This window comes from Chiloscyllium plagiosum, chromosome 11 (assembly GCF_004010195.1).
Source record: "Chiloscyllium plagiosum isolate BGI_BamShark_2017 chromosome 11, ASM401019v2, whole genome shotgun sequence".
Classification (NCBI taxonomy): Eukaryota; Metazoa; Chordata; class Chondrichthyes; order Orectolobiformes; family Hemiscylliidae; genus Chiloscyllium; species Chiloscyllium plagiosum.
The window spans coordinates 31746311-31763610 of NC_057720.1; the positions used below are offsets into that span (position 1 = coordinate 31746311).

Here is a 17300-nt window from a genome sequence, read left to right on the forward strand (position 1 = left end):
TCTGATCCCCAGGTCCAAATATTCCGTAACCCACTCCTCCAGGTCTAAATGATTTCCAGAAACAACGGGCTCCAACTTGATCGTTCAGTGGGCAACTAAACCTCTCTGGAACTTCCAGCTGCTTTGTCATTGCCTCGTTGTTTTCAAAAGTCCCACATACTGTCTTTCATGGTTCCATCTCGGGTTGACTCCTCCGATTTCCCGCTGACTCCGCTGTCTCTCGCTTGATGTACAACACCGAACGTCAATGCATCACGCACAGGAAAACAGCGAATAAAATGTTTTAGTCACTTAACCTACCGGAGCAACTTCTACAACAGTGTCCAAATTAAACGTAAACGCTTGTGGTAGTTTCCCTACCTCTCGGTCAGAGAGTTTGCTGATCAAACTGATTAAAAATATCTACAAATTAACTCAACCAGGTATTGTATCTTGCTTCCTAGCAACACAGCTGTGTGTGTTTTGTTCTTTCAACCGGTCGAAATGTGCCGAAGCATTCGTGACATTGAGAAGGGCATGAAAGCTGGAGAAACGCATACTGACAATGAAAGATGACTATCGTCACGCGGGCATAACATCTTTGTCAATGATCTAGCGGCGGTCCATATTCTTTTCCCCCTGACCGAGGCAGAGCGAGGAAACTTCACGTTGTTCCATTTCAGCCGCAAATGCCAGGGGTTGCCATACACGCCATTCACCAGTGAGTGGCGCTGCCGGCCGCTGACCGAGGGACCAATCAGAGCGCCGCCTGTCCTTAAGCCCCGCCCCAAGGGGGGTATCCTGCCGTTGTGACGTCAGGCAGCGAAGTCCCGCGCTATAAAGTAGCGACCGGGATTCCCTGGCCACGTGTCTGCTCTCATTGTCTAGCCTGTGCCCTAGCAAGCATTAGTGCTGCGGCGGCCCGGGCTTTCTTAAACTAGAACCTATCTCTCACTGCCAGTTATAGTCGTTTGTACTATGAGTTCGGACATTCAAAAAGCTTCGAGTGGTGGTTGCCTTCACCCTAAAATTACCCGGGAGAGAACGGATTTGAACCGGATGGTTACCGCTCCCAAGACCGGCAAATGTTACTGCCGAGGGCGGCTGCTCGGAAAGGTATGGTACAGCTCTGTTAGAAAACCTCTTGCCTCGTAGTGAAGCCGTTTGGAAATGCTGCTGCTGCTGTGCACGACCGTGCGTGTGTGCGCTTTTTTTTTAATAAACCATACGCACACCTCCTTTATTTCGCTCCAAGCGTTGAAAGTTTGCAGATTGTGTTTGGTTTTTTTGTGAACGGTTATCGCCTATTTCTGGACGCCCTCTTATTTAATATTCCGTGCTTGGAGTACAGATGTGATGATGGTTATCATTACGACAAAGGTTTCCCGAGGGCTCTTCTATTTAAAACGGTTGTGTGACCTTCACTTTGCTAGCTCACTTCCATGTATTTTCATGGAAAGGGGTATTTGATTCATTTTAACTGAATTCAAATGCTGTCCGTGCAAATAACGGGCAAGATTTGCGTGACTGAAACGACAATGAGCATACAATTTTTTTCCACAAACAACTGTCGAGTGATTTATACCTGGTATTCTAGCTGAAGCTTTCTAACCGGTCATTCAGTTGACTGCATCTTAGGAATTAGCTCATTTAACAGTCAGGTGTGGTATAGGCAGCCTATGTGTATGAGTATGGGTCGAAGCTTCTAATTATCAGCGTTGTTTCATATCGTTACTGTTTTCGCGTTTTAATTTCTCAATGGAAACGCTCGATGGAGTTGAGTGGATCATTACTGGGAGGGGATGGCGATGGGATGGAATGCCGTTTCAGCGGGCTCCGAGGCTACGTTTTATTGGTTCTGGCTGGTTGAATTTCTGAATCTGCATGATTCCGCATGACCTCATGTGAATGCTCTCTGCAGGCAGGGGGAAAGTACGGACCTCTATTTTTCGGGTGGTGGTTGAGAATTTTTCGCCTCCAAGTGGAAATGCACATTGAGGAAGAGTTGCATCCACTCCGTTGTGGCAAGCTTATACTGCCACGTGTGAATTTCTGCAACTGGAAGCGGAAACCCCCTTCCATCACTTTTATTTTTACATAGGATGAAGAGCATATCTTAGAATATTCCTGTTGGCGTAGTATTAGACGCTTAGACATGGCTGTCTCTGAGGTGAAAAATAAGTTGTTTAATGCTTTGCCTCAACCCGAAGTTGTTATATCACCTGGATTCGAACCTGAAGTTATCGAGGGTGAATAATATCATCAACTTGCATTTGTATAGCCCCTCTCTAGAAACAGTTTAAAAGACTTCAAGATGCATCAGGGGAGCATTTATCTGAATGAAATCTGATATCCCCCCCGCCCCCCCGGGTTGTCTTGCATTTGAATTAGATGTTCACAAGGTTAGGTTTTAAAATAACTAGGAATGAGGGGCTTATGCCCGAAACGTCGATTCTCCTGTTCCTTGGATGCTGCCTGACCTGCGCTTTTCCAGCAACACATTTTCAGTTCTGATCTGCAGCCCTCACTCTCTCCTTTTAAAATAACTTTGTAAGATTTTGTTTTTTTATTTGAAGTCCAGGCATGATTTTTAAAGCGGGAGTGGGGTTGTTTGATTAGGCACAAGTGCTGAATTGGGTTATGAGTTCAAAGGCTTAGTAAAATCTTAGATTGCTGTACAATCTACCTGAGGCAAAAGGAAAATTGTTTGCAACAATGAGAAAGTGAAACGAAAGTCCAACTGTAGTCTGGGAAACCTGAAAATTGCCACTTAATCAATGAAGGAAAATTTTAAACTATAATATCTAAGATGTCAACTATTGTCTCTTGGCTGGGCTCTCTGAATATTACCATTGTTGATGTCTTTTAAGTGGCAGATAGCATTGCACCAGCTTCATGGTTTGGAACTGTTAGTGGTGTACCCTGAATTTTCAGAACTTCCCTTGAATTCCCTCAAATCTACCTGCTTGTGTAGGTTGCCTTAGTATCTGACTTGTCAAGACAAAACACTGACTCGCAACGTTAGCACAGTGCTGATTGACTCTTCTGTATTGCATGAGCCTATTGTCTGAGCTAAGCTACACTGATTAATTTGTCAAATGCAAAAGTGCATATAAGTTGACATTTAATACAGAATAAATACTTGTTTGCATTTAACTGCAGCTTTAGTGATGTGGTCTTGCTCTTGTTAAATGTACACCCAATATTAAATAGTGGGAGCCAGAATCATGGGGTTTATTAAAGCACAATCTCTTTTAATCCCTGGTGTATGCTCACACCAATATTATTGAAGAAGAAAACAACACTGTCATCCCCATCCATTCCTAGGAAATTTAGCTGTATTGGGGGCTGTAGGAATGTGTTCTATATAACTTCCGCTTTTAGAATCTCAAGTCTTCTAAGGAATCCCACTTGTTTTAGTATTAATAGTTCAAAAGTCAAAAATGAAGTAAATGAATTTATATGTATACCTTCTGAAAAAGGCAGTGTAATCTGGTCTGGTGTGTATGGTGGATTAGTTGTCAAAGCTTTCTTTTCAAGATTAGCTAGCTAGCTAGTTTTAAGGAGCATGGTCATGATGGTAACTGTTTTAATGTACCCTGCATAATTCTGTCCAAACTTAATGCTTTGCAGTTTTGATTTTCTGATAATGCAGTTCTTCCACATGCGTATTACTGAAGGTTAGGCAAAAGTGATGACTGCAGATGCTGGACATCAGTCTAGATTAGTGTGCTGGAATAGTACAGCAGGTCATGCAGCATCTGAGGAGCAGGAAAATTGTTTTGGGCAAAAGCCTGTTAAAGGGCTTTTGCCTGAAATGTCTATTTTCCTGCTCCTCAGATGTTGCCTGACCTGTGCTTTTCCAGTACTACTCTCTTTTGAAGGTTGGCCAGTTCGAGATGTGAGGAGATTGGAACTGGATTTGCAATCTTACTAATTTTGTTTTTTTTTCATAATTAGGGTGGATTTGCAAGATGCTACGAAATGACTGATCTCTCCAGTAAAAGGATATATGCAGTTAAAGTTATTCCACATTCCAGAGTGTCTAAGCCTCATCAGAAAGAGAAAGTAAGAACTACTTTGTCCAACATCTTTTTCTCTCCAACTTAATATACCATTTGAGGGAATAGTTTGATCTAATAAAGCTCCCTCTTGAAGGGAAACCTATGACTTGCCTGAATTGGGAGGCTAAAAGGAGACTTAGTTTTAAGATGTATACATTGAGAGGCCTTAATTAGTGGTTGTGATGAACCCTTTTCCCCCTCTGACTATGGAGAATTGATTTTGGTAGGAGAATTACAAGAAAGCTGAGGAATTTTTTTTTTGAATTTGAAATGGGGATCTGGGACTCCACTGAAATTGCACTAGAGGCAGAAACCCTCCAGTGTGTTCAGCCACGTACTGGAGGTACAGGACCTCCCCAATGATATGGACCAAATGCTGGGAAGTGGAATCTGGCTTGGTGGCTTATTTTACAGCTGGTGCAGACAGCATGGATAGACTTTATTTTTAAATCATTCATGTGACATGGGTTTGCAGTTTAGACCAGCATATTTGCCTGTCTCCAGTTGTGGTGGTGAGCTGCTGCCTTGAATAACTTGCAATCCACTTGATGTAGGCACTTTCTCAGTATTTTGAGAGGGAGAGAGTTCTGAGATTGACTCAGTGACAATGTTTTGTTTTTGAGGTCAGGGTGGGTGGCTTGGCGGGGAACTTGCAGGTAATGCTCCAATGCACTTGTTGCCCTTTTCCTTTTGAAACTGTTGTGGTCATGGGTTTGGATAGTGCTGCCTGAGGAGCCTTAGTGAATTTCTGCTATGTGTCTTGTTGATGGTGCACACTGCTGTGAACTGGCAGTGGAGGAGTGTCAGTGGGATCCTGAAAACCAAATGGGCTGCTTGCCTTGGATGGTGTCAAGCTTCTGGTGTTGGAGCTGCATCAAGGCAAGTAGTGTGCTCATCTCACTGACATGTGCTTTGTGGATGATGGATAGGCTTTGGGAAATCAGAATGTGTAGTCACCCTTGCTTCTCTTACCACCGTAGAGGTATAGGGAACTGAAGCAGAACTCTTGGTCCTACTTGCCCATGCTGACCAGGTATCCTAAATTAATCTAGTCTATTGGAACTCTGTTCTCTGGCTCATGTCTGAGTAATGAGGTCAGGAGCTGAGTGGCCCTGCAGAACCCAAAATGCATCACTGAGCAGATTATTGCTAAGTGCCGTTTGATAGAATTGTTGATGGGATATTCTTTCTCTTTCCCCCCCCCCATCATCCAGAGACTGATTGATAGAGTAGTAATTTCACTGGGTTAGATTTGTCCTGCATTTAATGTTCAGGATATGCTTGGGTAACTTTCTACATTGGGTCGATTCCATACTAAAGCTGCATGGCTAGGGGGGTCAAGGTTGAGTAATAGTGGTATGTTCTTCAGAAGGGTTGGTGCAGACTCAATGGGCTGAATTGCCTTTTTCTGCACTGTAGGGAATTTAAAATTCTAATGTCAAGGACCCATAGCATTTGCAATATAGTGCCTTTGGCTGTTTCTGTCAATCCACATAGTCAATCAAATTTGATTGACTCTATGTTGCAGACTTCATGGAGACCGGGATAGTCGTCCACTTTGTGCACCTAGGTGAGCATCTTCTAAAGATGGAGAAATGTAGGGGAGTATCTGTGCATAATTTACTCTTCCAAAAGAGCCTGCACAGAATTGATGGGTTGAATGGCCTTTTTTGTTAAGCAATTGCTACAACAGAGCTTTCTGAGCTTCTGTCCTAAGCATACCAGATGTTTTGAGATGGGCCTACTTGAGAGGTCTGTGAATCTTAGCTTAACGTAGTTTTGTGTCCTGGCAAATGGTATATAAATGAAAACATTTCACTTGAGCTATAACTACCTCTGGAAGACTAAATCAAGTTTTGTTTTTATAATAGATTGAAAAGGAAATTGAACTCCATAAATCCCTGTCCAATAAACACATAGTGAAATTTTACCATAACTTTGAAGATGATGAAAATATTTATATCTTTCTGGAGCACTGCAGTCATAAGGTGGGTAGAATTGTGCTGGCAATTTATGTAGTTATACTGCATGTTTACTAGTTCTTTATGCATAAAGTGTGCAAATTTTTGAATCCTTAAACATAAACTCTTATCAATTCAATTGTCAACAATAGTTTGAAATTGCACTGAATATTTCATCTACTTTGATTAAAGTAGATTTTTAAAATAACACTTAGTTGCTATATTCATTTATTAATTGTATTGTTTCTGCTCCTTTAAAACTAAGGAAAAAGTCTATGCAGTTTTCTTAGTGATACTTTGTTGCCTTTCAGTCATTAGCGCACATTTTGAAAGCAAGAAGAACGTTAACAGAGCCAGAAGTCCGGTATTACCTCCGACAAATTATCTTAGGCCTAAAGTATCTCCACGTTCGGGATATTCTTCATAGAGATCTCAAGCTAGGTTTGTATAATCTAAGTGATTTAGATTTGATTTTTAAAAAGATTTTTGGGTGGATTGTTTTTTTTTCTGAAGTGATCAGTTCAAGTTCTAGAATTATAGAATCCCCAGTGTAGAAGTAGGCCATTTGACCCATCAAGTCCACACCAACTCTCCAAATAGCATCCCACTCTATCCCTGTAATGCTGCATTTTTCCATGGCTAATCCACCTAGCCTGCCCAACCCTGGACACTGAGCAATTTAGCTTGCCCAGCAAATCTACCTAACCTGCACTTTGGATGTGGGAGGAAACCAGAGCACTTGGAGGAAACCCATGAGACGCTGGGAGAAGTGCAAACTCCACACAGTTCTTTGAAGGCTAAGTACTTGCAGTTCACTTTAGTATTTCTGGCTTGGAGGGGGAAAACTTGGTCTGATATCCAATGACTAAGTGTGTGCATCTGAAACTTTACTGTCTTCTTTTTTTAAAAAAAACTTTCATTTTCCATCTCTATTCTGGAGGTGTCACTTTGCATGAACCTGGGCACTAATCTTGGTCAATTAATGACAATTTTGGGTTAGGTAAGAGAATGTGACTAATTCCAGCAAACTAATCCCTGTTGAGAATCCCTTTTTTGGTTTTATGCCCCACCCACCTTTTCAGAGACCAATGCCTAGAGTCATACAGCGTGGTAAGACATCCCTCAATCCAACTATTCAATCTGAATCATGTTCCCAAATCAAACTAGTCCCATTTGTTTTGTTTTTTTTGTTTTTCCTCTTATTCACTAGCTTTATCCAAATATCTTAGAGTTGCAACTGTACCGGTATCCACTGGAAATTCATTCCCCACGCAAATCACAATACCAAAAAGGTGCCCCTCTTGTCCTCTTAAATCTTTCCACCTCCCCTTAAATGTGTCTGATAGTTTTGGATTCTCCCTCATCTTATTGTTGCCCCTCATATTATAAATCTCCAAGGTCACCCCTCAACATCCTATGCTGCATTGAAAAAAGATAACTCAAACCTTTCATTCCTGGTGAATATTCTCTGGACCACCACCCCATAATCTATCTTATCACCCTTCCTATAGCAGGGTGATAAGAATGGTACACAATACACCAGAAGCAGCTTCACTAATGTCCTGTACAATCTCAGCATGATGTCCCAATCCAAATACTCAAGGTCTGAGCAATGAAGGCAAGCATGCTAAATGCTGCTTTAATGAGTCTGTTCTTTGTCTACATATGATGCAAATTTCAATGTACCTGAACGTCTAGGTCTCTGTTTGGCAATATTACCCAGGGCCCTACTCTCAATATATATCTTGCCCTTGTATTGCATTTTGGTAAAATGAACTCATCTGCCATTCCTTGGCCCAAGCTCGCTATTGGCCTGAGCCCAAGGAATTGATCAAGCCCATTATTGTATCTTCTGGCCATGTATTAACCAGAGAGAAATCAGTATCACATTGCCTTTCCAAAGGAAGTATAAAGATTTTGGCCTTGACTGATGTGGGTTTTAGTGCACTAAACCTGTTTTAGAATAAATGTAATTTCACTGTGATTGTATGTTTTTGCTAAAACACTTTTACTTCTATATAGGTAATTTCTTTGTCAATGAGAACATGGAAGTGAAAGTTGGAGACTTTGGTTTGGCAACAAAGCTTCTACCAGTTGACCAGAGGAAAAGGTGTGTGACTTGTTTGAATGAGTTGTATGGGATTATGATAGTTAGGACCTGATCGGGCCAGTCCAGATTTGGGGCAATTGGAGAAGAGATGGTGGTAAGAATTACCAACTGTGTATATTTACAATTGGTCAGTAGCACAAGGAAGCTGTGGTAAGCTGTAAAAGCTAGTGTATGCAGTTAGGATCTGTCTTTGGAGCACTGATCTCGAGTGGTAGTTATTGGACCTAGAAATGATTGCTGGATGTGCAGTGCTCTTTCAGGCCTTACTCCAGAAAGACAAGTCCTGCAGAGGAAGAGAAAGGGTTTACTAACTGGCTTTGCATTAAGTTTTGACAGTTGAATAAGCTAGACATGAGTTAGTCAAACTAGTTTAATAACTATTTATTCTTTATTATAATATTCTGGCTTCCTTCTTTTTCAGGACAATCTGTGGTACCCCAAACTATCTAGCACCTGAAGTACTAAACAAACAAGGCCATGGTCCTGAGGCTGACATCTGGTCTTTGGGCTGTGTAATGTAAGTTGCTTTTTTTTTTTGTATAGCAATCAGAAGTTATGGAAAAAGTGGCAAACCGCTGTAGATAATTAAGGCTATTTTTAACAGCTGTAGATCAATTTGGAGCAGGCATGGGGTTTATTTGTATTAACAAAACCGCTACTTCCTGTGCAACAAGCCTCAGTGCTGACATAAACATCAGTTAAAGTGGTGATGTCAAGCCTGAAATGTGAGAATCTTCAGCAAACAAAGGTCTGGCCTGGCTGACATCAGCAACATTTTAGACTGTTTTTCTGATCATGCAGCTTTCAGCATCCAATTTTCTAAGCTGACAAATTCCACGGTCTGCATCATAGTACAGCTCAATGTGCAGGAAACTCACCAATAGCACTTCCTAGTTGTTCAAGCCCTTCTCGAGCAGAGATTAATCTTTTTATTTTGTTAAACCAGCCACTGATACGGATTCCTGATGAAGGGCTTTTGCTCAAAATGTCAAATTTTTTTAAATTTTTTTTTTCTGCTCCTCTGCCTGACCTGCTGTGCTTTTCCAGCACCACTCTGATCTCCAGCATCTGCAGTCCTCCCTTTCACCCAGTCACTGATACTGTTGTATCTTGCTGACAGCTTGATCCTTGTTCTTGTTGAGCTCAGTTTGTGGAAGTCTGCATATCTGAACAAAGTTCCTATGTAGCACTTAAATCAATCTCTTGTAGAAACAAAACTTGAGACACTTCACACTTTCATCTTAAAAGCATGAAGGCCTCAATTGCAAACTATGATGCAATTGTAAATTGTTTGCTTCTATTGTCAATTTTACATGCTGTTTTTAAAATGGAGGATGTTGCTGGGATATTAAACTGTTTTCTGTTGTTCATAGGTACACCATGTTGTCTGGCCGGCCTCCATTTGAGACCTCTGACCTCAAGGACACCTACAGATGCATTCGAGCAGTTGAGTACAGCATGCCATCATCATTTTCAGCTGCTGCAAAGGATCTTGTCAGTAGCATCCTAAAGAAGAATCCAGAACAAAGACCTACACTAGATGCGGTTATGCACCATGACTTTTTTACAAAAGTAAGGACACTTCTCAGATTGGACTGATCATACATGGGGAGGGTGGAAAATAATACAGTAATATTGGGTCAGCTGTGATTGAATATCAAGAGTCTGTTGTCATCAAACACTTTTTAAACTGTTTAGAGACTATACCTTTTTTTGAGCATATTTTGCAATAGTTGCTCTGCAATGCTTCTCTCCAATCTTTATGGTTACTTTAATTTTAGTAACATTGGGAAAGGATTTACCTTTATAAAAGCAAATAACTCTGGATGTTACTTCCTCTATCCTGTTAATTTGCAAAGGGAATCCCTTCAGTGACATTTGCCATAGTTGCCTGAGCCACTTGTATTTGTGAATATTTTGAGTATTGCACAATTAATGACTAGTAATCATCAGCTATTTTGAAGAACAGGATTTTTGGTTACTTTAGTAATTTTCAATATAAACTAAATATGAACAGGAGCAGGCCACTTGGTCCTTTATAGACTTCTCTGCCATTCAATAAGATTTATATATAATTCTCAACATAAACCAACTAAGTATTTGGTTTGCTTTTGGATTTTTTGAGTTTATGTAAACATTTTTTTAATCAAGGAATTTTTTTGTCTGTGCAGGGCTTTATACCTGATGTGCTCCACCCAAGCAGCTGTTTAATGGTTCCTGAACTGAATATCCCAACTCCCACTAAAAACTTCTTGAAAAAGTTTACTGAAGCTTTGTTTTTTAGGAAAAAAAACTCAAAAGGTTAGTGATATGACAACTTTATATAATGTTGCTAAAATTCCTGGAGAGTTAAAATTAGTCTCGCTGTTTTTTTTTTTTAACTATTACCATAAGCCTGATTTGCTGATCACTTGTAGCCATGCAATCCTGCAGCTTTCAGGTGGTTAACCGTGGCTGATAGACAAGGTTAAAAGCTTTGTCTCTAGCATCAATTTTTTAAAAATACTTTGGATAACTCAGCTGTTTTTAAATTGACTTCTAAAGTGTCTACAAAGGCTATCATTATATTCCATCCTCTCCTATTGCATGATTTGGGATGCATGTAATTTAAATTGCAAGTAACTATACACTAAAACTTTAATTTTTTTTTCTTCCATATTACATAACCTTACAACATAAAGATGTTGTAATTTGTTCATTCTTTGGAAAGTTCATTTGATTCTTGCACCTAAACTCAGCTTTGAAAAGCCATGTAGTCTGTAGCGATCATCATACCATTTCTTTCTTGTGTGGAAATTCTTTAGCACTAGAGGAAAGCTTTTTATTTCCAAAATCAGTGTTTCTGCTGAATCGTGTCCCTTGCTCTAATGGTTCAGCTTGGCTTCAATCTCTGAGCAAAGAACTATGTTCCACACAGCAATCTCTTGCAATCTATATTAAATAAATCTAGTATAGTTTTTACAAAACTTCTTTAGTCTAAAACGTGCATCTGGATTGCAGATACGAAAACCATTTGTGTGGAGAAGGATGATATTTCCAAGCTTGCTGCAGATCTTGTAAAGACCTCCATCCACAGACAGACCAGCTATAAAACTGAGAATGCAACTGAGGTAATGACAACTTAATTGAAGCACTCTATTTCTGTTTTTCTTCCTTGCCAGATAAATGGAGTCTAATTCCCTTACATCCGTGTGTTAGTTCCATTAATAAAAATTTGAGTCTTGCCTCATCTGTTTTTAACTCTTGCTTCATTCGAAAATGACCATTCAGGCCTTTTCTAAACTCTTTTCTAGCCTCTTTAATTGTATTTCTTTGTATTGTAGTAATATATTTGCATAATTTGGTAAAGGCTTTTGCATTTATTGAAGTCCAAAATCCAATTGTAGCACCCTAGTATCACTTCATTTCTGAATTGGAAAGTAACAAGAAGTTGGATGCAATTCTTATGACAGATATTAAAAATCTGTTGCAAATATTGCAGAGTTACAACAGCAAATGTCAAGTGCAAAATATCATGTTCTTGAGGTCAAATGACTCATAGAAAATTTTGATATGCAGGAGGAGATGAAGGAAATGCGTTCCTTTTTTATGTTGGAATCATTGTGGCTTCCTGCATTTGCACTTAACCTACTTAACTGATGTTGATCGTAACTGTTGCAAACAGTTTCCTGTTCTTGCATGAAGTCCTTGATCAATGTACTTTTTTTGGTTCTGTGCAAACACTTTTTTGAATTTTCAGACTTGGATGTTGTTTCTAATGATAGCAATATCTTTGTTTCCTGAATGTGCTCAAAATATTAACAACTGTTTAGATGTTTCTGATATTGAAGAATTCTTTTTTGCTTTTTATTTATGCATATTTGTATTCTTCTTTTCTTAGCCTACATTTCCAACTGGCCAAACAGCAAACACCTTTCAGAGAGGAACTGAAGATGATTCAAAAAAGTTAATCACTGAAACAGAAGGTGCTAATTATGAAAGTGAGTTGATCACTTTATTTTTTTTCTTCCATATCCAGAAGTGCTCTGGCACACCAGTGAATGGCACCACCAATCCTGTTTTCGCTCTTTAACCACAAACTGCCACCAGTAAATCACTAGCTGTACGATCTTGGCTCCATTGACTAGACAGCTGGTTTGCAATGAGTGACACAACAGCAGTGTTTCCTGGACCAGCTGAGGTCGTAATGAAGGACATACCTCAACATTTCTTTTTCCCACCCCTGTGGCAACCCTCTGGTTAAACCTCCTACTAATGAGTGAGCAGCCCCATGGTCTGCTAAAACTCTGGCAACTTTAGCTTTGTAATCTACCAATTGAATTACATCACAATGATCTATGACTCTAACTGAAATATATCCTGGATGTTGACAATATTCTTGTTTTATTTTGTAGCTGCTGAAGATGGGTCTGTAGCTCAGCAAATGGCAGATGCTGCTTCCCACGTTCTCGAAAGCTGTCTTTCAGCCATGCCATCAGGTATTTTTTTTCTGTATTTGCAATTCAGTGGAGTTCAAATAAAAATCACTAATTGGACACAACGTTTTAACGATCTCTCCCTTTGTTTTTCAGAAAATTCAACCCCCCCCATCACTTTAGTTTGCACTAATTTCTATTTAAATATTTGCCTTGCATGATAGCAAGTAGTCTTTTAAATAGCCTCCTAGAAAGAAAGGATCTTATACTTCTATTATGTAATTTTATAGCCAGTAAATTGGGCTTCTGACATGTGCGATTAGTGCCACCAGCATTAATAATCTGAATCACAAAATTGTTTAGAGGAATTTTTTGTTTGCCAGGAAACGTGTTCCCTTCTAAGTTTAAGGGAACTTTTCTTTGCAGTCATGAGGGAATGATCCAGTGTTGTCCCAGCTTGATGTTTGTGTGGGCCTGAATGCTTCCCCTAAATTTCCAGTGGACAAATGATTCTAATAAACCAAAGCTACTGAACTAGATATTTCTCTTGTATATTTAGACGAATGAAAAACACTAATTTTGTGGGTTTTTTCTTTTGCAGTGAAAAAAAGCCCAGTTGGACACAGCCTACATAGGTCCAAACCCTTCTTGTGGGTTACCAAATGGGTTGACTACTCCAATAAATATGGCTTTGGTTACCAGTTGTCTAATCGTAGCATTGGTGTCCTGTTCAATGATGGAACTCATATGAGTCTCTCTGCAGACAGGAGGTGAGTCCCATTCCTTAACTTAAATTGTGAACCACTTGCAGAAGATCTTCTGCAACCTCTTCTCTATTCAACCCAGGTACAGAAAGTCCTAATGGCATGAATGTAAATGTTAGCTTTGACACATTGCTGGCATCTAACTTTCTTTAGAATCTGTCAAAAACCTTTTCTCCCCCCACTTTCTGAAACATGTGTTCAGCAAATTTTACACTGTAGCATCAGATTTTTTTGCTTTGTCATGTGTGGAACTTAATTAAGCATGATTTCCCAGATACTGAACTTTCTTGTTTCCCCTCTCTCTTTTCACAGGAGTGTGTATTATTACCTCAATAACCACCAGCATTTTTCCTTCTCTGCCTCTGCAATTCCAGAGCAGCTAGTGAAACAGATGACAATTGTCCAGTATTTTGCCAATTACATGGAAGAAAACTTAATGGAGGTGAGATATAACAGCTTTGATATTACTGCATACCAAAACTCCCAAACACTCTAATTTAACAATTTTTTTTGTGATTACCAGTTTTTAAATCAGCTAAAATTCTTCAGAAACTGAATTCAGTTCTAGATCTTTCATAAACTTGTCATGATTTGTTAAATGTCTATATTTAAAATTACATCAATATATTGCAAGTTTCAAAGGAAAATGATTACGTTAGAATTTAACTTTTTTTTTGCAGGGAGGCAACTTGCCCAGAACATTCCTTGAAGATTGTCATGATCCATCTTTGTTCCTGTTGCAGTGGGTTAAAACTGATCATTCCCTATTGATGCTGTTCAACAATGGTACTTTACAGGTAACCTTCTCTTCCAATTTAAGTTTGGTCAATCTAGTTAATAGCTGCCTAATGCTATTGCCTTAGCCAATTCCTCCTCTTTATCCTGTACAACTAAATTTGCCATTGAGCATAATGAGTCATAAATATGCTTTGGGCTGCTGGAATCTGAACTTTTTTTTGTTTTCAGTTAACTAAACGTTAAATATTACTCCCCACAAACTCATTCAGAACAATGAGCACTGAATATCTGTCCAGTGATGTAACGTCTCTTCTGATTGTTAAAACATCTGTCCTCAGGACTAGAATGATTGAACTTTGTACATTAATATTCTCAAAGTATTAAAATTGTTTTTTTGTCTTAACAGGTTAACTTTTATCATGATCACACAAAACTCATTCTGTGTAAAGCTGACCATTCTTATCTACTTACTTATATCAACAAAGATCGTGTTGCCTGCACATACAGATTGAGCACTATAATGGAACTAGGCTGTTCACAAGAACTCCACCACCGTCTGACATATACACTGAAACTGTTGCAACAGCAACAGAAGGCAAATCACATATGAATCAATCACTTTTTGAGGAGGAATATAACATTACTTCTACTATGGACTCTTACTTGGTGCAAACTATTGAACCACCTGGCAAGAAAAGCTGCTGTTTATTTTGGAGGCGTGGAATCTGAAGTCAGACTATTGGTGGTTTATAATCGTGTCTGTTTTAAATGTCACTAATGAGAAGGATATGTTCACATAAGCGAGCTGTTGAAGTTTTTTTGTTTTTCCACTCCCTCCATGCTAGAGTTTGAAGAACTTCAGTGGGAAGTGAAATTTGCCACAGTTTCCTAATTATACCCTAAAATTGACTTGTATAAATTTAAGCCGCTGTTCTGGTGCATCAAAGGTTTTTTCAAAATCTCCTGATTTTTACTGGTATGGAAAGCAAATCTTTATCTCCCACTTATCACCTGGCAAGCTTTTAACTACTTGGCTTTGAGTTTGCTAAGTCTTCAACCTCCTCTAAGAAAACCATGCTGCCTCTATATTGGTAAGAATGTTTCAGAATGCAGTGGGTCCAGCTCCATTTCAAAACTGGCTAATTTGGGTCAGATTATGTTGAATGCTAACACTGGGAATGGCAGATGCTTATTGCAGATGGAGTGCAGGATAATCCATTGTTCATTCTATCAAGATCTGGATAGACCAGAATGGATCAACCTACTTTGATTTGGTTCCTTAGTGCCATGAACAGTGTGTTGCTTTTCCCTTTTTTTGAATGAAAGCAAACTCTTCTACATTTTAAACTAATCGATGTGTACAGGCTTCGGTTACTGACTTTTTTTTTTGTTTTAAAAAGCTAGGTTCGAAATCAAAATCCTGGTTTGATACATCTGTGTAATGACCTGCATTTTCTGACTTTTGTACTGCTTGTTTTAGATTTGTATGTCTGGCAACAGCAGTCTGCTCTGTTCCAGTAATGCCCTTTTGTGTGGAGAGTCTGAGAGGAAGAGATTTGGTTATTGGTTATGACCAGCCTAGTGGTTTCTTTCCCCCAGACTCTCTACAGACTAGATGTACAGCTTGTTAAGGTAAATTTTGCAACATGGAACCACAATTCCTTTATGAAGTGAGACTAAATTCTTACATTTAGCAGTACCAAAAAGGCAATTGTAGCTGAGTTCTTTAATTATCTTAACTGCTTTAAGCTTTTATTTTTGCCTGTTGATGGTTGGGAGAAGTAAGACCTCCTAATATCCAGCAGATTAAAACCAAAACTTTTGTTTTTATCCCACTGGTATTCCTGGAAATTTGTTTCATATTAATAGAACATTTATAAAGTGGAAAACTTAAAATTACTTGCTCTTTCAGGGTAGTGGAGAAGGTGGTACAAAATGTGGTACAACTGAAGATTTAAATCTTAATGTTCAGCTCATTCCTTTATCTATGCCTCTGGTGAGGTCTCTAGATTCAAAAGTATTTAATACATTTGATCTTATTTATGTTAATGAAAATATTGAATGAGCCTATTTATTTTTGTATTTATTATTTATTTCCTTTATTTTTAAGGATAACCATGCAATTGAAGTTGTGAAAAAGGAGTTGTGAAACTCTCAATTATCAAAATAAAATTCTTTTTTTCTTTGAATCTTTGTTTCCATATCTTTGTGCCAATGGCTTTAGTTTTCAATGAGCAGATGCAAACCATATGAATGTAGATATGTAACTTGCTCTGAGCATCCATGGTGGTGTTTGAGTGGTTAGAGAAGGACCGAGATTTGCAGCTTCTGCAATTCCTCACACATCTTCTATGTCCCCTTTTACAATGACCTAGAAAAGCTGAGAATCAGCAAAGGGAAATTCCTGACCAGATGAATACATAAGTGACTTTTATTTTTAAAAATGGAGTAGCCCTCCCTCAATACCTAGTATGAGGTAGATGTGAGACATTTCTCCCAATCAGGCTTGTTTGTTTATTTGCACTACTTTTTATTCAGTGTTTGCTATGTCCATTTTAAGAATTAGGAGTAGAAGTAGGCAATGGAGTTGTGTCCACTCTGCCATTCAACATGATCACACCTGATGATCTGATTTCAACTTTCCTTCTGGCTCCCCATAGCCCTTTTTTTGTCCTACTTTTCATCAGAAACACTTATTTCTTGATTCCTCTTCCCACTGCATGCTGGGACAGTGAGTTCCACAGATTCTCAACCCTCAAAAGTAATTTCTCCTCATCCTGGTTTTGAACCAACTTCGCTCTGACCTCCCTTGTTCAAAGTGCCTGACGAGGGGGATTGTGTGCTCACTTAAATACCTTTAGCATTTTGTTATATACTTCCAGGTTACCCCCATTCTTCCCTGTCCCCCAGACTCATGTCTCTTTACATTGTAATAACACTTTTTATAATCCAATCCTTCAAATAAAAGCCAAGATTCCATTTACTTTATATGGTGTACCTGCATACTGACTTCCTGTAATTCATTCAGGACAGCCATATCCCTCTGAGGCCCTTTGAATCTGCTTCCCTTTTAAATTAATTGCCCTTTTTAAAAAAGAAATCCAGCCAAAATGGGTGACCTCTCATGCACATTTAAACTCCATCTGCCAGATATTGGTCCATTCTCCTGGTCTATCAATATCCATTTATAAACTCTTCACAGCCTGCTTTCCTACTTATTTTAGTATACCTTAATGACTTAGTGTAGTGGTCTTATGTCTGTTTCTTGT

At 39.1% G+C, this 17300-nt stretch overlaps 2 protein-coding genes across 2 annotated transcripts in view; one reads left to right on the forward strand and one right to left on the reverse strand.

Annotated features, from left to right (window-relative positions):
- Positions 1-17300, reverse strand: part of LOC122554275 (dynein light chain Tctex-type 5) — a 122079-nt gene that overhangs the window by 18849 nt on the left and 85930 nt on the right. The gene's annotated exons all lie outside the window — the stretch shown is intronic.
- Positions 843-15489, forward strand: LOC122554272 (serine/threonine-protein kinase PLK2-like). Its single transcript, XM_043699029.1, has 15 exons — positions 843-1095; positions 3940-4047; positions 5915-6031; positions 6316-6445; positions 8027-8114; positions 8536-8631; positions 9488-9686; positions 10286-10415; positions 11115-11224; positions 11995-12094; positions 12509-12592; positions 13131-13299; positions 13606-13735; positions 13974-14090; positions 14438-15489. The coding sequence occupies exons 1-15, from the start codon at positions 958-960 to the stop codon at positions 14639-14641; spliced, it is 1920 nt and encodes a 639-aa protein (XP_043554964.1). The 5' UTR covers positions 843-957; the 3' UTR covers positions 14642-15489.